Here is a 23,657-nt window from a genome sequence, read left to right as displayed (position 1 = left end):
GCTCTTTCCGATTGTTTTCGTTTCGGCTCGACTGTCGCCGGCTGTTCTCTCGGCTCGGTTCCTCCCACTTCCCATGTCGGACGTGCTGGCCGCGGCCGTTGGTAGCCGGGTGGAAGCCTCAGCGGCCGAGGGCTTAGGAAGCAGCGGCGGCGGCAGCGGCCACGGTTGCCTTGGAGGGGCAGAAAGCGACGAGGAGAAGCGCCTGTCGTCGCCGCTTCCGCCTTCTTCAGGTACTGGAGCGGGACGGGTTGAGGCTCGTCGACCGTTATCGACGGGCGGCCGGTGAATTAGCGTTCCTGCCAGGGCCTCTGCTCGTTAGTCGGCTGAAACGGTGTGTGTGTGTGTCGTGGTGTTGGCAAGTATGAATTTGGAGTGGTGGCTTGAAGGTCCTCTTTCCTGTCAGGTCCCTCGTGGCCGCTTTCTAGCAGGCAGATACTCAACAGGTGACTCCGCAGGGAACGGAAGTTATGACAGGATATCCTCCGCCTGTCGAATTGCTGCCCTTCACGGGGGCTGCTGTCCTGCCTGGCGTGGGTGGGAAATGAAATATCAATAAGGTGGGAAGGAACCCATTGTTGGAACGGAGCTACTTGAGCTGGAAAAGTTGCGTTATGACTGTGAGGCTTATCTGGAGAAAGGGGTGGTTGTAGGATTGGGATCCTGTGGGGAATCGACCCACCTGGATTGGCTCAATGAGTTTTGAATAGTAACCGGCACTGCGGATGTTCAAGTGAAGATGAGTGGATCTGAGGTAATACAAACGGTGCATTGGGTTCCTAAGACTACCTGCTGCTATGAAGATCTTTGCAGAACACCTTGACTCATTCTTCAGTACTTCATGGACTCATCAGAAAGGCAGTTCACTTTCGCTGTGGGAAAGAGTCACACAGTACTACAGTTTAAGTAACCATCTACCTTTAACATATTGCACATCAGTAGTCATTTATAAACTCGAAGTGAAATCTTATAGTATAAACTTAGAAGGAGTTAACTTCATTTAAACATGATCATTTCAGTAAACATCCATGAAGCTGTCGGTGTATTCCTATGGCCATTAACCAATGCATTAAGTGGCCTTTAGCTATAATTTGGAGAGAGGGGTGTCATGGAGGTTGGTCACAAAATGTACAAAATCTTTTATTTGCTGTCACCTGCTGTTCCCTTTTTGAGCATTCAATTTTTTTGATTTTCTTTTTCTATCAAACCAGTTCACATAATGCTTAAGCTGCAACAGTTCACATAATGTGTTCTTGAAGGCTTTCACAGCCAGGCTCCGATGGTTGTTTTTGGTTTTTTCAAGCTGTTTGACTGTGTTCTGGAGGTTTTTTCCCCTAACCTTTCACCAGTCTTTGTGGCTGGCATTTTCAGAGGACAGGAATAGAACTCTGTATTCTGGTGTAGTGTGTGTGAGTGCTGCGTATTTGTATCTGCAGGATCAGATTTTTGTTATTTTCAGGAGATTGGGTGTTTCTTCTGATCAGGGTGTTTTTTTTGTGATAAGAGGGGAGGTTATCAGCCTGCAAAAAGTTAAATTAACTAGGGAGCCACAAGGACCGGTTATCACTGCACACAAAAGACTAGCTAATGACACCCATCAATCAAAGTGACAGATAATCTCCCCCCTTATCACAACAAAACACCCATAACAAAAAACACCGTGATCACCATAATCACCCACAAAAAGCTGATCCCACAGCTACAAATACTCAGCAGTCCCACACACTACACCAGAACACAGAGTTCTAGCTCCTGTCCTTTGAAGATGCCGGCCACAGGCACTGGTGAAACTTTAGGAAGAAAAACCTCCAGAACACGTCCAAACAGCCCAAAAAAACCCACAACAACCATCGTTCACGTAATGTTTAAGCTGCAAATGGCTAAGAATTTAGATCAAATTTAATAACATTCTTTAACTAGGCTATTTATCCACAGACGTGCGTTATCTCCATACAGGAATATCCCTGTAGTAGTTATATATCAAGCATTTTCCTGGAGTATGTAGTCTTTAGGTAAGTTGTGGTTTACTGCAAGGGTGTCTTAGGTTATCTTGCCTCAGTATTGCTCATTAGAACCTGTTGCACAAGGAAGAATAATGAATGAAGGTGATCATTAGAGGTGCTCATTGGTAAATATATTTGTCGATCAAACTAGAGCAGCAGCATACAAAAGTCCTTGAAAATCCTTATTCTGTTCAGAAAATGGTTATCCACATTAATGTAGAAATTCGTGCTGTGTTCTGTGACACAAGAGTTTCTTCTGTTTCAAAATCATGGTATTCTAGTAGCTAGACAGTGAATTTGATTCCCAGTATGGTGTAGTGGATAGAGTGATGGACTAGGACTCTGGAGACCTGGGTTTGTATCTCCACTTAACCATGGAACTCACTGGAGGAGTGGAAGTGGTAACTCCTTAAATATCTCACTTACCTTGAAAGCCCTAGTAAACATCAGGCGGGGCTTTGTTGCGGTGCTGCCAGTAGCACCAGAGAAGAGCTCTCTCTGGAAAAACTGGAACCGTCTGGTCCGGGATCCCCTTTTTGAAATGGGGATCGAAGGAGAGTCTAGGATAGGGGTCAGAGAACTTTTTTTTACCTTTTACCCCCCCCCCCCAAATTTATATACGTCGACATTACCCCCTTGAATCGAAAGGAAGGAAATCATACATTATTTGAATTAAAAATATTATTGAATGTACACAGGCTGTGTACCGAACTAGCAGGATGCACCAAATTTGATAAAGATGTGCACTATTTTTGCTGGAATACATTGCACTCCAGCCATGGTGTGGTATAGGGAGTAGTAAGGTGTCCAACATGCCTAGCAAGTTGCATTAAAATTTTGCTAGCTTTCAGAGGATCATTAGTGGCTTCCAGAGTGGTGCTAGCAATGACATGCTTGCTAGAGACAGCCAACACAGAATTGGTGGTGGTGGTTCACTACCACTTTAATTATTCTATGTGTGGTGTGCAAAAAGGAACAAACCAGGCTAAAGGTCATGTCACCCACCCTGGTGCCACAGCCCAATATCAAAGGACCAATGTGCTTTTTTTATCATCATCAATGGAAAACTCAGCAGTGGTCAGAGGATTGGAAAAGATCAGTCTACATCCCAGTCCCAAAGAAGGGCAGTGCCAAAGAATGCTCTAACTACCATACAATTGCACTCATTTCACACACTAGCAAGGTTATGCTCAAAATCCTCCAAGGCAGGCTTCAGCAGTACATGGACCGAGAACTCCCACAAGTACAAGCTGGATTTCGAAGGGGTAGAGGAACTAGAGACCAAATTGCTAACAGGCGCGGGATTATGGAGAAAGCCAGAGAGCTCTAGAAAAACATCTACTTCTGCTTCATTGACTATGCAAAAGCATGACAGAAAGTGAGGAGGAATTAAAGAACCTCTTAATGAGGGTGAAAGAGGAGAGTGCAAAAAATGGTCTGAAGCTCAACATCAAAAAAAGGAAGATCATGGCCACTGGTCCCATCACCTCCTGGCAAATAGAAGGGGAAGAGATGGAGGCAGTGACAGATTTCACTTTCTTGGGCTCCATGATCACTGCAGATGGTGACAGCAGCCACGAAATTCAAAGATGCCTGCCTCTTGGGAGTAAAGCAATAATAAACCTAGACAGCACCTTAAAAAGCCACCCTTCCCCCCGCCTTAATTCAGTTTCTCTTTTGCTTTCCTGCCTGTTCATTTTCAGTTCTGAGTATTCATTCTCTCTCTCTCTCTCTCTCTCTCTCTCTCTCTCTCTCTCTCTCTCTCTCTCTCTCTCACACACACACACACACACACACACACACACACACACACACACACACACACACACACACACACACACACACACACACACACACACACACACACACACACACACACACACACACACACACACACACACTCTTTTTGTACATTTAAATAAGCTTGAAGTCCTCAGTCTCTCGCACCTTTCCTTCTGCAACCAATTAGGGAAGCTTATCTCCCTGATCTCTGAACAAACGGAGCATTTAGAAGTGCCCTGCTGCAAGGAAGGAAATAACAGGGCGAGGTGGTTTAGAATTAAAGCTTTGGCTGCAGAGGGTGAGGGTGAGTGGGAGGGAGGGGGGTAGCACTCTGCTCATTACCTCCAGGATTTTCACTTTTACCCCATTTGGGGTAATTTACCCCTGTTCCCCGACCTATGGTCTAGGAGAAGTCTCTCTGAAGCAGATGGTGAGCAGCAGAAGGAGAAGAAAGGGATGCAAACCCAGACTTCTTCCCTCTGAAGAAATCACCCAGCACGGATCGGAGCGGGTGCCATATTTGGCATGGAGCCGTGAGTAACCCTTTACCGGGGGAGAAGAGAACAACCAATATAAGCTTAAAATATATAACAACTAAGTAAGCTGAAACCTTTGATTTATGAAACAGCCCCATTAAGCTGAAAATAAGAATGAAAATATTTGGCTGAAAGAAGAAAAGCAGCGGCGAGCCTATCTTATCAGTCTGCCTCAAAAGCGAAACGAACTCTCCTACCCAAGTGAACTCTTAATATAGCAGGCTGGTTTCAAAGCCGAGAGAGTGAGACGGAAAAATAAATCTTATGTTTCTGGAAAAGAATCCCAGACGGTTCTAATACCATCGGACAGGACTTAAGAGACTTGAGTTTCGTGAATGCAGTTTGGCTGGGACATGTTTCTCTTTGCCTTTTCCTGGACTCTGTGAACTGTTAATAACAGAATCCGGTTGTTTTCTGGAGAAGAAAGAAGGAGCTGATGTGGTCGACTGGACTGAGGAGCATCAAGGGGTTAATGGAAAGATCATAAGACAGGCTTCAAGGACAACACTATTGGACAGTTTGAGACTATGTGATTGTTGTTTTGTTTGCCGGACTGCGAGTGAGACTGATAGTAGAAGCTTGCTAAACTCTGGAGAAGAAGAAATAATTGTGCCACAGTTCTATTTGACTTTGAATTTGCTGGGTTAAAAGTTGATTTTTATATTATGATATTTGGATAAAGATTGGAAGCAAATCTAAGGGGAGGTTTATGATTAGGGGTTTGGATTGTTGATAAAATTGTGGAAACTGTTGAAGGATATATAAGGGGTGATCATTGTGGTTAAGGGCATAGTATTATTTATACAAACCCCATTCATTGGTAAGCCTGAGATGGCCTCCAAAAATTTAAGACAACAAATGGAGACTTGGTCTGTTCAATCCCAAAATTTTGGAAAAGTGGTACAAGAAATAGAAAAGGAATGGCAGATTATTATGCAAAAAAAATAATAATAACAGGGTTTCAGCAAGTGAATAAAGGTCTTAGCAAAATAGAAGATCTGATGAAAGTGACGAAAGAGGGGACATTAGATGCCAAACAAAACTTAAACGAAGCTGTACAAACTTTAGAACCATCTTTATTGGGCATGACACCAGGTAACATAGATGGGATAGAGAGTTATCCAGTGACCTACGCAGCTTCCAAAATTAAAAAGCATTATGTTAAAAATCTCAAGAAAGAGACACTGAAACAAGAGAATCTTATTGTGAAAATATGGGAAGTGACAAAAATGGATATTCTGTCAGATGGGCTGAAAGACTGTTCAATTCAAAAGGAAACTGAGCGATGGGATGTATAAATGGCTGCAGTTACCAGATAGTGTTGGAGTAACATAGAATTAAACTAAAATTAAATGATAAGATGAAAGCAGGAGGGTAATCAAACTGTGAAAAAGCAAAAAGTTGATTTGTTATTGTAACATGAATTGATTGGATGATGGTATACACTGTGTTCTCCTATCCCCCTAACCTTTTTCTCCCTCTTCCCTCTTCCCCCTTACTTTTTGTATTCCCTACCCTGTCCTTAAATAAATACTTAAAAAAAAAAAAAGAAAGCCCTAGTAAGGTTGCTGTATGTTGAACCTGACGTGAAGGCACAGAACACACACACAGAGGGAATCAAGACTTGAAGGCACATACACATAGAGGGAATCAAATAGCATGAAACCAGTTGTGATGGCACAGTCAGCATTTGGATGTTGCAGAACTCTCTTTATAAGCAGGTAATCAATAACATTCATACTATATAATAGAAGTGTAGAATAATGTTTGAATAGGTGTGGGGACTGACTTGGTATATTGTATAAAATGTTTGAAATACATCTGGCCATCACTATTATCACCCAAAAAATAATATGGTGATATCATTCTATGTTCAGCCTTCTTGTTTTTAAAATACTGTTTGAAAAACGTGTTTGTCAAGAGCATGCTTCTAATAGCTTCTGCTCCCTTGAGTTATTTCCTTGTCTAACTTTCCCCTAAGGTGCAGTGGTTTTATAATTAGGTGTATACTCCTTGATGTAACTGTTGCATCATGTAATGTATAATATTATTACTATAAAGACCTTTGCCTTCCCCTTTTATAGACAAATAATAGTTTGCTTCACAATGCCTTGTTGTTTAGTCATTAAGTCGTGTCCAACCCTTCGCGACCCCATGGACCAGAGCACGCCAGGCCCTCCTGTCTTCCACTGCCTCCCGGAGTTTGGTCAAATTCATGTTGGTCGATTTGGTGACACTGTCCACTGTCCATTTCACAATGCCTAGAGAAAGCTGAATTAAACCAAAGCAGTGTGATGGCTAATGGTTAAACTGGAGGCCCCTAGGATTAGGAGTTATTATTTTCTAGTCTTCCACCTAACTTTCCTTACTTCAGTTTCTCTGCTTCTTCATGGTTTTCTTTGACATCTGGTGCAGTGCTATTATTAAAGGACAGGATTACCAAACAGGAAGTCGTTATTTCCCAGTCTCTATCATGCTTGAGCCCGCCCTGTTGAAATGGTATAGCACTTACTCCTCCTCTTAAGCTGAATTGTATAGTATCTAAGGCTGACCAAGCTATGTGGACAATTAAGGTTAAAAAAAAGCCAAAAAAAGAAAACACACCCACAATTGTCTCTTCCTGCAAGTTAAAATACAGTATACCAGTAATAAATAATTTACTATCTTCATGACACCCAAAATTAACTTCTAAATGACTGCTCAACTCACTGCCTAAAACTCACCAGAGAGACATAAGAAAGCTATTGTGTAGCCCCTCAGCTATAGTTTGAGGTTAGTTATCTACTTACACAACAAGGTTTGCTGCAAGAAGTATGTGAAATACAAATGCCCTTGGAAGGGATGTGTAAATATCAAGCGCTGTTTCTGAAAATAAGCAGTGCTAGTATTGCTTAGCTATCCCATGCCTTTGTCAATATGCAAAGGGTGTTGAGTAAGTGCCATTAAAAACAGAGTGCATCTCTTATAGTGTTGATCACAGAAGTAGCTGGGAGATAGCCTAGTCCTAGATACGGATGAAGGATGAGACTCCTTTCTCCTTATATGATTTGTAAGTACTGTATTCCCCCCCCCCAAAATAACATTCTGTTCATGCAGTGCAAATGTGATGTCCTTAAAGTAAATATTTGCTTCCATTCTACTTCTAAGTGACCAATCAGCTTCTGTAGCTGAAGAAGGAAGTCTCCCCTCACCTGGTCTCCATTTTAATTTATTTTATTGTGTTGATTCTCCAAATATATAAGCTTGTGATAGGTCTGTTTTAAAAGGTTTCTGTTTAACTTTGCTTGTGAATAACTTCCTTAAAAAATCTGTACATTCACCTGATTCCCCCATTTTGTAACCATTGCTATGGAAAGAGTGTTATGGAGCCATGACTATAGTTCTTTCTTAGCAGCTTTCTCAATACTTCTGATCTGTACCCTCATATTCTACAATTGTTTCTGCAGCCATAAAATCTACATATACACCGTGCTTTAAAATGAATGAATGAGTGGATGAATGAATAATTAATTAAATAAATAAACACACCCCACCCCCGTATACCGTGGCATACAACCTTGTTTGTAGCATCCATTGTTAGAAATCTAAAATTGCCATATATTGGCCTCTGTTCATTAGTTTGGTAAAATTGCATGTTACATAAGAAAGATCTTTCTACCGAATCCAGTGTAAGGAAGGAACTAGTACATGTATTGTCAAAGTGTTGTGAAAATGAACATTTTTTTGTTTACTGAAATCTCTATAAATCTCAACAACATAACAGAGCAAAAAGGGGAAGTTGTTCTGTTGACCGACTGGAGTCCTAAAATACCTTTATCCTGCAGGTAATTTGTGCTGGCAATTGAGTTAAAGGGCCAATTGTCATTTAGTAAATTAAATAATTTGACAGTACATTTGTGGATAGGATTTTAAACAGGCAGAATGACCCCTGGTTATGAGACCACCTGTGTCAGTTCAGACGTGATTTCACAAATGGCTTGTGGTAGCAGAAAGAAAAAAAAGCACGAGTGTTTGCTCTTGTGAGCACATTTTGGGAACCAGTGGTTAGAGATGGGGGTATTTGTATGAATATTCCCGTGCAGCTGGACTTAACGAGTGGGGCCGGACTGTCCAGTCATGTGCCCAGCAGCAGCCTTGCTCATCCTTCTCATCACTCCCAGAGCACCGCTCTCTTCTCGCTTGGCTAGCCACTTGGCAGCTGTGCAGGGAGACTCATCCTCCGCCCCACTGCCTGGAGTGGCTAGCCCAGCGGGAAGAGAGCAGCACCTCAGGAGTGATTGGAAGGATGAGCGAAGATGCCAACACCCCTGGACGCATGAGAGGATGGTCCAGACCCTTGTTAAGTCCAGGTGCGCAGGGATATTTCTATTCGTATACGAATACCCCCATCTCTACCAGTTGCATATGATCCCTCCTGGATAGAAGCCAGCCTTTGATGAGTCTTAGAGCACTGTAAAAATTAATCCTTATTGTTGGATTGTTTCATAAAGTTTGTGGAAAGTTATCTACAAACATATTATACATATGATGAAATACTTAAGAAAATATTCTCGGAATACAGCAAATTTTAACTATGTTACACATTTTACTCAATTTACAGCTAGTCTATTAAAGACAGGAGTAGGAAATATGTAGATTTGCTTAACTGCAACTCCTACCAGCCTTAGCCTGCTTAGGTCTTTTGATGGCTGACAGGAGTTTCAGTCCAACATTTCAAGGGTCACATGTTCCCTGTACTGGACCTATAGCATAGTAAGTCATAGCTAGAGTAGGCCAATGTGAATCAATGGAACTTAAGGAGGAGCTGACTTACCAAATCTGTATGAAATTAGTGAGCCTACTCTAATGTGGCTTACAACACTAAGCGAAACAATTTTGGCCAATGTGTGTAAAATGCTTTGAATGCCTTGAAAGTGCTGTGAAAATGCTAATTGTTTCAGTGTTCTCCTGTCCCTTACTGTTAGGCTTTACCAGCTTTGTTATAGAGGTGGGGCTTGCAGGATAGAAGCACTGAGGCTTTTTAGTTCAGCTACTTTTGGCAATTGGGAAATTTTTTGTACATATAGCAAGTGAAATTAACCTGGAACATTTATAGCAACTTTTGTTTGCTAAATAGCCTTACATGCTATATCAGACTGATTTTAATATTGTAGAAAATTTAGGATTGTAAAATTTTCAAATGCCAGAAAATTAATCTGAAGGCTCACTCAGCATTTGTTGTGCTGCAGTGGTGAACTTCTTTTCCCAGTGAACACACAATGCAATTGCTGGTGCAGACTGGTTCATTCTAGTTTAGTCCATTCTCAGCATATGCAATTGCTGGAAATGGATTAAAAATTGAGCCTTGCTCTGAGACTGCTAAATTAACTTTGACTATTGTCAGGTTTGCATATATGTAGCACCAGGATCATTCAAATGAATAAGACTTACTTCTGAGTAAACACAGGTTGACGGGTTGTATCTCAGCACTAAATCCAGTCCAGCCCTTCATCTCTTCAGCTGCAGAAAAAAAATCAACTTCTAAATTCCCTGTTTGCAAAAGGCAGTGAGTGGGGGTGTGCTCCCCACCAGCTCTCCTTTCCTCAGACCATAGGCAACTCCGTATGCATCTCTGGGAGGGAATTTCCTTCATTTTGGAGACCAGGAACCAGATGGACCTGTTTAGTGGGAGTCAAGCTCATCTGGTTTCTGGGGCAAATATTGCTGAGTAAAAGCCCACTGTTGGACAATTGTTTAATAATGGAAATTTGTAAGAACCAGATTGACAGCTTGTTTACTTTGAATTAAAGTCCCATGTGGGACAAGTCCTCCTCTTTTCGCTCAGGACCTCAGCCTGAATCTCTCTGGAGAGAATGAGGGGAGATGGGATGAGAGCTGCTTTCAGCAAATGCCAAGCCCACCCAGATTCCTTGAAGTTGCCAGAAGGGTGAAGATGTGTCATTTGGATGTGAGGATCATGCCAAATAGCATATCACTCCTCTCTTTCCCAACCCCAAGCGACCATATTTAGACTGCACCAGTCCACATCAAAACGACCAATGCAGTTAGTTGCACCCTGATTTATCATGTTAGGCCCCTATTTTGTAAACAGTTTTTAAAAAGTTTTTTGATTCAACATTCTATAGAAAAACAAATCAGTGGTTGGTACAAGCAAAGATACATGCTTAAATGCTTGGTCTCATGCATTTCCTCCCCTCTCCCAAATGTGTAGTTGCTTTTCTCACTCTTTTCTGTTAAAATCTCTGAATCCTGCTAAGGCAAGATATATCATAACAAGAGCTTGCCTACAAAGCTTTTCATACCTAACATTGCATCTACCACTACAGAAAGATCAAAGGCTATTTCTAGCTTTGTTATCTTTCAGAGAATGAAGGTTCAGCTCACTGGTCAGAACCTGCATCCCAAACAGCTACCACTGAAGGAGATGAATGTTTGCCATGCAGGTAGGAAATATGTGTGCACGATGAATACGTATCTAAATTTACTTTCAAGAGAGCAAAAATAAAGGACACTCTTCATCTCTCATAGCTTTCTGTGATGGGGGATCTCACAATCAGCTTTTGTCCATCAGAGTTAAAGTAGAAAAAAACTTATGTGAAATACTTCATTCTGAAGTATTGTTTTAGAGTACTCCAATTTTCTGCTTTAATGTAAGATGGGGAAACTGTTTGTTTGAATTAAAAAATAGGCTTGCCCAACTCGGAAGAACTGACTTTGTAATCTTGGTTGTAGAGAATATGTGTAAATTCCACTCTGCTTCTTTATTGGTGAGATTTTCAGTGCTGAAACACTGATTCAATAATACATATGGGCTGAATTCCAGTACGTAATAAGTTGCAGCTAAGATAGGCCCATAGAATCAACCTAGATTTAGTGAATGAACTCCTCTGTAAATTCCATTGATTTAATAAGCCTACTTTAGTTGTGACTTACTGCTGGATTTCAGCCATTAGTCATACAGTACAACATATATACTCTGAAAAAGAGAGAGAAGGAAATGAATTGGGCCAAATACAGTATACTTCCTCTTCTATTTACTGAGGGAGCACAGTGTTGTTAAAAGCAATCAAGGGTAATCCTGGCATACAACATTTGTATCACCAAGGAAACTAAAATCCTTGTTGCCTCTGTAATTTTGTCACCATCTAGGAATGTTGCTTGTAGTCTTACAGACTTTGGAGAACAGTGCACCTGTTTGATTGTAATTTCATATTCTTTTATGAAAGACATTCAGTAGACTTGCTTAGCTAAGACAAGGTAGTCATCATGGCTAAGACCAAGTTTAAGTTTTGATTTCTCATTTTCTATCTAAATTTGTTGCTAGAACATGTTTCACTTTTCAACATGGTTATGGCCACATCTATAGACAGAAGATGATACTGTCACTGTAGGTTTATTAATTTTAAAAAACATTGTTAAATCTTTCTCACCTATTCTGTAACAGTGAATATTAGGGCAGAATTTAATCAAGAAATGCAATGCTGCAAAAAAACTATGGGACAATGAAATACAATACAGTATAAAATCAGCAGTGGTAAATCAGAGCAGACTTGAGTATTGTACTTGCCTAGGTCTTAACTTGGTGCTGAAATGTGCCCTATGACAGTAAGGCCAGCATGTAAGGTAGGGTGGATTAAATGTCAGTAGGGCTATAGCCAAGAAGGCCCTTGTCAGTTGCTAATCACTAGTTTAGTCTGCACAACAGCAGTGGCAAATATGGTAGAGCCACTTGCCTTGATGGATCCTCTAGGATCCCTTGAGCTTGGTGAATGTTATGTGATAACATCAGCATGCATGGAGCACTACCCACAGAGACATTCTTCAGTAAGATGGAATTTGTGAAGAGGGTATTGTCACTGGTCTTTGCCTTTACTTGTTTGTTTCTCTCTTTTTATATACAACACATCAAAAACTTGTTACCGTATTTTTCGCACCATAAGACGCACTTTTTTCCCACAAAACAGGGGGGTGGAAAGTCTGTGTGTCTTATGGAGTGAAGAAAACAGATTATATTTTCCTGTTTTCTTCTCCTAAAAAATTGGTGCGTCTTATGGAAAAGTGCGTCTTATGGAGCGAAAAATACGGTAAATTGATTTGTCATGCTGTGAAAAATGAGAGAAAACATGTTTTGCGTGCAGAAGATCTCCAGCTGAATTGGTTCTTATTTGAGATGATTTTACACAGCAAGGCTAAGAAGACATCTGCTCGCAGCCTTGGACCACTACTGCCAATTACATTGAAGTGGACTATAATGGTGTAGATGGAACACTGGTTTGACTTGATATAAGGCACTTTATGTAGTTGTTTGAAGCATAGTGCAGTGGTCAGATTTGGAGGATGAGGGGTTGGCAGGGACAGGAACTTACAGCTGTAATAAGCTCTTTAGCAAGACCATTTTGCTGTCCCTTTGCTGTTACCTGTAAGCTGTACAGTATTTGCATACGATTTTTTAAAGAATAGTTCTATCTGAGATATGGAAAATTTTCAGCTCAAGTAAAAAATAATTCTGGTGTGTTTGGAAATTAAACTACAGTGTCTAATTCAGCTTGAGAGTTGGGTGCAATTTGTTAAAGCTAGTGTTTACAAGGCAACCCTTCTATGAGGCGACGTTAAAGGACACAGCTGGGGTAAATTTTTGCTTCCTTTGGGAATACAGTGCAGCATAATAATTCATTCTTCCTTTAGCTTCTGTTAGCTGTGACAGAAAAATATGTGACACAGAATCCCATTCCTTAAGCTTTCAAGTCCTCTTCTAAGCCCAGTTTATGATTCTCCCAATAGGATGTAGTTTCTTTTGTTTCACCTGCTAGTTTAACACTTTTAAATCTTGAACTGATGTGTGTTCTTTCTCTGAGAGGCTGCAGAATGCATCTGCTATAAATGCAGATACAACAAAGGATTCTGAAGGTGCTGGTGATAATCTGAAGGAGCGAGATGTAGCAGGAAAGAAGAGCCTGACTAAGCCACAAAAAGAGGTAGGGGATTTCTTTCATGGTAACAAGGTTCCAAAGACATGTGTTCTAAATTGAGATAGAAATATGCACACAGTTGGATTTCTATAAGTGTAAAATAAATAACAACAACCAGAACTAACCCCTGTGGTAGTGGGGAGAGGCAGGATGAAGCAGTGATAGCTAGACTGAGCTGTGAAACATTTTTCCAGATTGATATAGTTATTATGGGACATCACGGCAAATGTTTCAGCCTCTATTATAAAGCACTGACTGTTTTGTTAAAATACTTAGAAACAGCTTATAAATCAGGGCAAGTTGTAATAACCAGTTGGAGTTACGTACATTACTAGCAATATGTATCTAAACTAATTATGTTAAATTAAGATTAAATAAAATATAGGCATGCTCCTATATGTATTCTGTGAATGTGTTTGAACTGAAAGTTTATATATCCACCTTGACTAGCGTATAGTTACAACCATATGCTGGCAAATACATTTTGATTTATGCCAACCATTTCAGAGTTTAGAACGTTGAATATTTATGAAATTCTATCTTGTTAGTAATCCTTCTGTCATCTGCTGAGTTTGTGCCTGTGGTGCTGCATGCAATACTTGCATTATAAAGCTATACTTATAGTAAAAAAAAGTATGGAAAGCTACACTTAAAGTAACTTATTTGCTTTTGATTTTCCTTAAAACGTAAGTTTTGGAGTTGGAAATTATTTTTGAAAAAGTAGTTCTATAATTTTTAAGGTTTAGTAAAGGTAAAGGTTCCCCTTGACATTTAGTCCAGTCGTGTCCAACTCTAGGGCGTGGTACTCATCCCCATTTCCAAGACATAGAGTCAGCGTTTGTCCATAGACAGTTTCTGTGGTCACATGGCCAGCACGACTAGACATGGAACGCCGTTACCTTTTCACCGAGGTGGTACCTATTTATCTACTTTCATTTGCATGCTTTTGAACTGCTAGGTTGGCAGGAGCTGGGACAAGCGACGGGAGCTCACTTCCTCACATAGATTCGACCTTACAACTGCTGGTCTTCTGACCCTGCAGCACAGAGGCTTCTGTGGTTTAACCTGCCACCACGTCCCTCTTTTTAAGGCTTAGTGGAAGACAAAGTGCTTTCTGATTCAGATGCAATTTTCTGGTCCTGAGCTTCAGGGGTTCTTAAAATAACCAACTTTTTAATAGCAAAGTGATATTACTCTTCTAATTGATATTAGTGTTGTTGTTTAGTCTTTAAGTTATGTCCGATTCTTTGTGACCCCAGGGACCAGAGCACACCAGGCCATCTTGTCTTCCACTGCCTCCCGGAGTTGGGTCAAATTCATGTTGTTCGCTTCTATGACACTGTCCAACCATCTCGTCCTCTGTCATCCCCTTCTCCTTTTGCCTTCACATTTTCCCAACATCAGGGTATTTTCCAGGGAGTCTTCTCTTCTCCTGAGATGGCCAAAGTATTGGAGTCTCAGCTTCAGGATCTGTCCTTCCAGTGAGCACTCAGGATTGATTTCCTTCAGAATTGATAGGTTTGTTCTCTTTGCAGTCCAGGGGACTCTCAAGAGTCTCCTCCAGCACCACAATTCAGAAGCATCAATTCTTCGGCGGTCAGCCTTCTTTGTGGTCCAGTTCTCACTTCTATACATTGCTACTGGAAAAACCATGGCTTTGACTATGTGGATCTTTGTCAGCAAGGTGATTTCTCTGCTTTTTAAGATGCTATCTAGGTTTGTCATCACTTTCCTTCTAAGAAGCAGGTGTCTTTTAATTTCGTGGCTACTGTCACCATCTGCAGTGATCATTGAGCCCAGGAAAGTAAAATCTGTCGCTGCCTCCATATCTTACCCTTCGATTTGCCAGGAGGTGATGGGACCAGTGGCCATGATCTTAGTTTTTTTGATGTTGAGCTTCAGACCATTTTGATGTTAAGCTTTCAGACTCTCTTTCACCCTCATTATAAGGTTCTTTAATTCCTCCTCACTTTCTGCCATCAGAGTGGTATCATCTGCATATCTGAGGTTATTTCTTCTGGCAATCTTAATTCCGGTTTGGGATTCATCCAGTCCTGCCTTTCGCATAATGTATTCCGCATATAATTTAAGTAAAAATGGGGGACAATATACAGCCTTGTCATACTCCTTTCCCAATTTTGAACCAATCAGTTGTTCCATATCCAGTTCTAATTGTTGCTTCCTGTCCCACATATAGGTTTCTCAGGAGGTATATAAGGTAGTCAGGCACTCCCATTTCTTTAAGAACTTGCCATAGTTTGTTGTGGTCCACACAGTCAAAGGCTTTTGTGTAGTCAATGAAATTGATATTAGTAGTTTGTCATAATTATAAAAGAATTTCTCTACAGACAATATGTTTTCTGTTCAAGAGCTGGGATGGGATTGGGGAAACTTTGGGATTGTCAGATAAAATGACAGACTATAATTGTCTAGAAAAGAACTAAGATTATAAGATAGACACTACTTGCTACCAAATTTCACCAGTCATCTCTTGCCCACTTTCTCCCCTATGGACTATGGTCAGCAAGACCAAACTGTCCCATAGTAGTTGGGAGAATAGGATGAACTTGAGAACTAGTGGAAGCCTGTAGACAGAGGCATAGTCTTGTATCCTTCTTGATGACCTGAATATTAAAAGATACATACAGAATCTCCTAGTACCCTAGTTTCTGTATCTGGACATTTCTATATGTGTCAGAATTTCAACCAGAAATTGTACATTAACAGTTTAAAAGTATGCTAAAATGTAGAGATTGGCAGAAGAGGAATTTTCTTTTTCTGCAGCAGGATACTGAGGAAACTTGTGTCTTTTGTGTAGGAAGCTGTAGCACCAGTGACAAAGTATCCTCTCCCGCAAGGACCTGGTGATATAGTCATGATACAATCTGAATACACAGGTGCAGTGGATGTCCTCTCAGCCGAGCTGGAAACTACAGACTTGCTGGGTGAGCAGAAGAAAGGTGAGGACTTGCATTGCTCACTCTCAGTATTGATCAGTAGTCAGAATTCTGTGCAATAAATACTTGTAACTTAATGTCCTTTTCTCTTGTATTGTTCATTGTAAATCTTGCTGGCAGTAGTGGATGTTACATGAAGAAAAGTAGAACAGGTGACTTTTAGAAACATTATTTCAGTCTTGCGATTGATGGTTGGTTGGTTTATTTTTTATTCTTTCCTACTATTTTTATGCTGTTCCGTTGGTACAAGCACTACACTGAGCAGCTTACACACAATTAAAACTTACAAACACTCAGTACCCCACAATAACAAAAAATACATTCAAAAACAATATGACAATACAAAAAACGATTATAACCATAAACATGAATAATCCTATAAAATCTGTAATTGATTTTTAAAAGCTGTTTTTGACAACATCCCAGATATTCAGTTATAAAGGCCACTTTAAATATTTTGGTCTTTACTGTCTTTGTAAACATAATGAGGGAAGGAGCCAGACGTCCCTCTGTTAGCTTTTTGTTCCAGATGCTTAGGGGCCACAATAGAAAAGGCATGATTCCTTGTATTCACCTTTTTTGGCCTCCCTCCATGTAGCAACTTTTACTAACGTGGCTTGAGAGAAGCAGATGGAACAGATAGCTGATTTCTGGGATTAAACTTTCCAGTCCTGTTAATGGATACCTCCATTGCTGATCACAAACCATTGACATTATTCCTCTTTTTTTTTTTTAAGCTCGTCCACCTCCTTTGATACCACCCACTACCTGGACAAGCTCCAAGATAAGAGAGTTCAAAATGAAGATGGCAAAGGAAAAGAATTCCCGAATGGTGGTGAAACGGGGTGAGGTCTTAACAGTCCGGGTGCCAACTCACCCTGATGGAAAGCGTGTCTGCTGGGAGTTTGCCACAGAAGATTATGATATTGGCTTTGGGGTCTATTTTGATTGGACCTCTATTACTAGTACTGCCATTACTGTGCAGGTCAGTGAATCAAGTGATGAAGAAGATGAAGATGAAGAGTTTGAAGGTCAGTGGGCAATTTGGTATGGGGCACAAAGATTCAATATCAGAATGTCTGTCTGTTTCAGTATATCTTCCATGGATTCATATTATTCACATTTTGTTTATGTTTCTACAGCCAAATGAAGTTTCTGAAACTTTTATTCTTCACTGCTTTCCTTTTGTTAGATGTTTCAGCAGTTCTGTTTTTTCAAGAATGTATATCCTGACATACCCAATAGGTTCAGAAAATGAAAGCATGAACAAATCAGTGATTTTATTATTATCTAAAATCAGCATCATGGTTACAAACAAGTTGTTTCAACAATGCCACTAAAGTTGAACATTTCACCACTTTCAAGACTGCTTTAAAACTTGCATTGTCATCAAGAATTAAAAAAATTACTTTGATATGGTTCCCAGCTAGTCACTATAGCACTTGTGCTGCTTTATTTTATCAGTAGAATCATGCCATGTATTTCTTTCAGACCATTCTCAGGACTGTCAAGAAGAGAATGAGAAAGAAAACAAAGCTAATAAGAAAACATTAACAGTCTTATAGAAATCCTTGACAGGCCTTTTGGAACAAACAGATTGTATTTTTTTCCTTAATATGTTTCAAGAATCCTCACAATTAGGTGGTCAATTCCAGAGACTTGGAACCACTGCAAAAATTGTTTATTTTTTCCTTATTTCCCTTGTTGGGACTAGGTCTAACAACGACTGCCTTCCTATCTTTGTTTCACATGTTGTTCCTTTATTTGTTCTCAGTGTGGTATAGCTTGGCTGTACCTTTTATGCCACCTTTTATAGACAGGCCTTCTCTCTGGGCATTACTTAACTTGCCTCTTCTTTTCTTCTATTTTTAACTATCGTTTGTATAAATGTTGAAAATTGTCAATACATATTAACTTTATTGTTTTTTCTGAGCTGCCCAAAGTAGACTATGTCTAAATGGGTGGCGTATAAGTTTAATAAATGAAATAAAATAAATAATAATAAAAAGTGTCAGGAAAACCTGAATTCAGCCAGAAATATGCTTAATTCTTTTTTCTGGTATTCATGGAATTCATGTGTTTATTCTGAGCACTGAAAATGTAACTTGTAGGTTTAATAGTCCAAATATTTCAGGTGTAAACAGGTTAAGAATAGAGATGGTTCTTCATCGTGGTCTTCTGTGAATGCACACAAAGGGTTAATACCAGCGCCAGCGTTGGGCCTCTCGGAACATTTTCTAGCTGCAAGAGAAAAGTAACAATGTTTAGGACTACCCCTACTGCGCACGCCCAGCCTAACCGTCCCTCAGTTCCATTTTTCCGCCTAGCGGTTTGGAGCCTCTCGTCTTAGCTGCGTTTATTGCGATCTATTTGATTCTTTGGTTTTGACCTAAGCTTCGCTCACGGACTACCCTAGCGCTTTTTCCCTTCAACTTGACGACTCGGTGTATTTTTTTGGCTTTACTCGGACTGATTTCGGACTGCTCTGCCTTATCCCTTGGACTTGTCGTTTCGGTTTCGCTTACTGCCCTATGTCCCCTTCCGGGCCATTCAGCAGGTGTGTGGTGTGTGACCGCAAAATTCCCCACCAGGACGGCCACGATACTTGCCTATATTGTTTGGGGGAATCACACAATCCCAAAACTTGCCCACACTGCAACGCCTTCACTAAAGCCGCTCTTAAGGCTCGCCAGCAGCGCCTTAAACTTCATCTGTGGGAGTCAACGTTGTCTTCCACGGCGCCCTCAGAGGGGGAAATGGCTTCTACTTCTCGAGCAGCTCCTGTTCAGTCGGTCGTCTCTAAAGTTTCCAAAATGTCGAGGAAATCCGCATCGTCGAAATCGGCCGCTCCTGCGTCGAACCCCGAGCCTCCGGCTCCGAAAACTAAGCCGTCGAAGTCATCCAAAGCGAAGGCGGCCGCCCAGCTTAAAATGACATCCATTCGACTTTCTCCGAGCTCGGGTTCCATTCCATCACCGATTCTCGAGGAGTTGTCGAGACGCTTCGAGGCCTCGTCCGAGGTACCCGCTCCTCCTCCGGCTCGACGTACTGAAGTCATACCATCGGGAATGTCTTCCCCGACGCCGAGCCAGTTAGTTGGTGTCACTACTGGTCTCGCTTCCGCCCCACATAGCCCTTTTCCTGCGGGCCAGGGGTCGCCTCCCGTGTCGATCTCGTCCATACACTCGGACTCGAGATCTCCTCGAGAGAAAATACCTCGATCACCTGTGCGTTCCAGGTCGAAATCTCCTCGAGGCAAACGTTCCCGCACGGAGAAGCATCGCTCCCCGAGTCGGTCCCCTTCCTCCGGCCGCTCGAGGTCGAAGTCTCCTCGACGGAAACGGTCGAAGAAGAGACATCGAGCTTCCACCCAGTCCGACTCTTCCCATCGTTCGGACTCGAAATCCTCTAAGCGCAAACGCTCTAAGAAGAAGCGCCGCTCCCATCGACGTCGTAGCAAGCATCGACGTCGTTCCTCTTCTTCTTGCTCGGCGGATTCCGACCACGCTAAGCGTCGTAGGCGCCATCGACGTCGACGCGACCGTTCGAGGTCTCTTTCTTCGTCTTCGACGTCCGCATCTCGAGACCGGTACCGCAAAAAGATCCGGTACATCTACTTGTCTTCTTCCTCAGAGTCCAACCGACCTCGACGTTGACGCCGAGCTATTCGGGCTGGAGAACGGCCTCCTACGATACCTGTTGCTCCTCCACCGCAACCGGTTCCTTCCACCTCGGCGCCGACTGCGGTCCCAGTACGACCCCCGACAGCGCAGGTCGGCATCGAGAAACCCCCTCCAAAAAAGAAGAGGGATGTCTTCTCCTCTGATCCAGATGAGGTGTCCACGGAGCAGTCTTCTGACTCTGATCAGGAACAACCCCCACCCAGGCCACCGCACGACTTACCCCCGGGTGATCTGGTGCTTTCCGATACAGGCGATCCTCACGCCCCTTCTCCATCTGAGGATTTTTCTTCCTATTCTCAGATGATGTCTAGACTTGCCAAGACTCTAAAACTGGACTTGAACCTCCCTTCGCCTCCGGGTGAGGACTTGTTCTTTGGGGACATCAAGAAGGACAGTACCGCTCCCCCCAGTATAGCCTTTGTTCCTGTGGTTATGGAGGCCATTAAAGAATTCTGGGCTCAGCCTGCGACTACACCTAATGTCCCTCGTCGCACAGAGCACTTCTACAAGATTCATGGTGCTGATACTCACTTTTTACTCAAGCACCCCATTCCAAACTCACTCATTGTTGAAACAAGCTGTTCAAGGCCGTCGGCCAAGGCCCACGTTACTCCAGTTGACAAGGAGGGTAAGAAGCTGGAAATCATCGGCAGGAAAATCTACTCCCTTGTCACCTTGCTACTTCGAATCATAAACTATCAGACTGTTCTGGGGGCTTATCACAAACAGCTATGGCTCAAGCTTTTGTCAGGGCTAAAAATGATACCTGAAGACACCCGGCAAGCTTTCCTTAACTCATATGAGGAAGCTCAGACGGTATCCAAGTATGAACGTCTTTCTATCAGACATGCAGCAGAGATCTCTGCCAGAGTTCTCATGTCTGCCATCTCTATCCGGTGCCACGCTTGGCTCCGTTCTGCAGACATAATGGAGGACGTCAAGTCTAAGGTTGAAAGCCTCGCCTTCGATGCTACCGGGCTGTTCAACGAAAAGACCGACTCCCATTTAGAAGACCTTCACAAGGCTAAAAGGACTGCCAAGTCCTACTCTGTTCAGACTCAATCTAGACAGCGACGCCCCCAATGGCGTAAATCTTATGGTCAGTATCAATCTTCTCAACAGTACCGTCCTTACAAACACCTACCTCAGCAGCGCTCTGGCCAGTCCTCTTCTTCTGTCCAGGGCTATCAGGGATACCGGCCTCGTCCACCCCATCGCCGCCAACCCTTTAAGCCACCTGGCAGGAAACAAAAACAGTATCTTTGACTTTCGGCCCCCCATGTTTCCCCGTTCACCTCCTGCCACCCGTCTTCAACCGTTTCTCCACAACTGGTCTGCCATCACAACCGACGCTTGGGCTCTAAAGATTATTCAACACGGTTACCGGCTGGAATTTATAAGATCTCCTCCGCTCGGGTTCATAAATCATTCCCCATCCGACTCCTCGCTCGAAGAAGAAATATTATCTCTATTACAAAAAGATGCCATCTCTACAGTACCACCCCGCGACATACACTGCGGTTTTTACTCCCGCTACTTTGCGGTGTCAAAAAGAGGAGGAGGCATAAGGCCCATCCTCGATCTAAGACTCCTAAACACTTACCTGCGACCCAGGCGTTTTCGGATGCTCACCTTAGAGTCCATCATGCACCTGCTGAAGAAAAACAATTGGTTCGTCCTTATAGATCTAAAGGACGCATACTTTCACGTCACTATCCACCCCGACCACCGCAAGTTTCTTCGGTTCATCTTTCAGGACACAATCTACGAATTCCAGGCCCTGCCATTCGGCCTGTCCACAGCTCCCCGGACTTTCACCAAGGTCATGGCCCCAGTGGCAGCTTACCTTCGTCTCAGGGGCATCCACGTTTACCCTTACCTGGACGATTGGCTTGTAGTCTCCACCTCACGAAGCCGCTCTCTGAAGGACACAAAATTTATCCTCTATCTCCTTCACAATCTCGGTCTCACTGTCAACAAACAGAAGTCTCAGCTCATTCCCTCCAAAACGGTTCAATACATAGGGGTCTGTTTGGACGCCGTAAAGGGTCGGGTCTTTCTCCCCCCAGAGAGGATACGCAAGATTCAACGAGCCATCAGGAAATTCCTTCCCCGCGCTCGGGTGACAGCCCATCACGCCCAACACCTTCTCGGCCTGATGTCTTCTACAACACCGGCGCTAGCTCACGCTCGCCTCAAACTCCGGTCGCTCCAATCATGGTTCCTCACCCTTTTCGACCCCATGATCGACAGCCAGAGGAAGCGCCTCACCAGACAGCTCCAGTGGTGGATGTACACACCCCATCTCACGGTTGGCCGGCCCTTTCGTCCACTCCGTCTCACCGTTCAGGTCACAACGGACGCCAGTCCGTCCGGCTGGGGGGCGCACTGCGGCCGTCACACCATTCACGCCCTCTGGACACCACAGGAAGCCATGTTCCACATCAATCACCTGGAACTGCTTGCAGTTATCAAGGCCTTCAGGTCCTTCCTTCCTCTGCTACGCAGCCGCGGAGTTCAGCTGGTGACGGACAACACTACCACAATGCACTATGTCAACAAGCAGGGAGGAACCCGCTCTCATTCACTCCTATATCTCTCCATCCTCCTTTGGGAGTGGTGTTACCGTCATCATATCTACCCAGTGGCCATCCATGTAGCCACAGAGGACAATACAATTGCAGACACTCTGAGCAGGCTTCAACATCAGACACACGAATGGGAGTTGAACCCTCTGGTCTTCCGGGACCTTTGCCGCCAATGGGGGACCCCAGTGCTGGACTTGTTCGCATCCCCTCACAACGCGAAATGCTCCCGCTACGCGTCCCGGGCAGGTCTCGGTCTCCACTCGCTCGGCGACGCATTTATGATCCCATGGAACCAGGGTCTCTTGTACATATTTCCACCGATTCCGTTGATACAGAGGTCCCTGATCAAACTCCAACGTTCAATGACTCCGGCCATTTTCATTGCACCCTTTTGGCCTCGCCAGGTGTGGTTCCCCACTCTAGTCAGCATGGCTGTGGACTCCGTAACCCTTCCGTTGTGGCCGGACCTGCTGACCCAGGAAGCAGGCAAAGTCCTTCACCCCGACCTCGACACGCTCCATCTGACGGCGTGGAGGATCGTCCAGAAATCCAGGAGGTCTTGACCAACGCCATCAAGCCCTCCACGTCTCGCTTGTATGCCTACAAGTGGAAAAGCTTTTTGAAATTTACCCAGGAGAGGGATCTCGTCTCCTCCCCTGTATCTCTTTCTACGCTTCTGCAGTATCTCCGTTACCTGTTTGATTTCCACCTGTCTATCTCTACTATCAAGGTGTACCTTGCTGCGGTTGTCTTCTTCCAGCCCAGAGCTTCTCCCTCTTCCCGCCTTTTCTCCCATCCTACCGTCCGGATGTTTTTGAGGGGTCTCTCTAACCTCCGACCTCCCATTCGTCCTCCACTCCCTCAGTGGTCCCTCTACTTGGTTCTGCATGCCCTATCCAGACCCCCGTTTGAACCCATGGCTACCTGTGACCTCAAAATGCTTTCTTTAAAAACGCTATTCCTAGTGGCTATCACCTCTGCTCGTCGAGCTAGCGAGTTGGCAGCTCTACGTCATGACCAACCTTTTCTTCAATTCTTTAAGGACAAGGTTATGCTTTACCTGGACGTGTCTTTTCTTCCGAAGGTGGTCTCCGACTTCCACGTCAATCAGCCACTTATTCTGCCAACTTTGTTTCCGTCTC

At 43.1% G+C, this 23,657-nt stretch overlaps 1 protein-coding gene across 1 annotated transcript in view; it reads left to right on the top strand.

Annotated features, from left to right (window-relative positions):
* Nucleotides 1-73: 73 nt before the first annotated feature.
* TMED8 (transmembrane p24 trafficking protein family member 8) overlaps nt 74-23,657 on the top strand; it is a 30,958-nt gene continuing 7,374 nt past the window's right edge. Inside the window, exons 1-5 of the mRNA XM_020794356.3 lie at nt 74-230; nt 10,683-10,761; nt 13,176-13,293; nt 16,106-16,247; nt 16,982-17,275. Coding sequence (XP_020650015.2) covers nt 74-230; nt 10,683-10,761; nt 13,176-13,293; nt 16,106-16,247; nt 16,982-17,275 — 790 coding nt within the window. The remainder of the gene's footprint in view (nt 231-10,682; nt 10,762-13,175; nt 13,294-16,105; nt 16,248-16,981; nt 17,276-23,657) is intronic.

This window comes from Pogona vitticeps, chromosome 1, assembly GCF_051106095.1.
Source record: "Pogona vitticeps strain Pit_001003342236 chromosome 1, PviZW2.1, whole genome shotgun sequence".
In the NCBI taxonomy this organism is placed as follows: Eukaryota; Metazoa; Chordata; class Lepidosauria; order Squamata; family Agamidae; genus Pogona; species Pogona vitticeps.
Note: the sequence above shows the minus strand (reverse complement) of the source record. Positions and strands in the feature narration are given on the sequence as shown.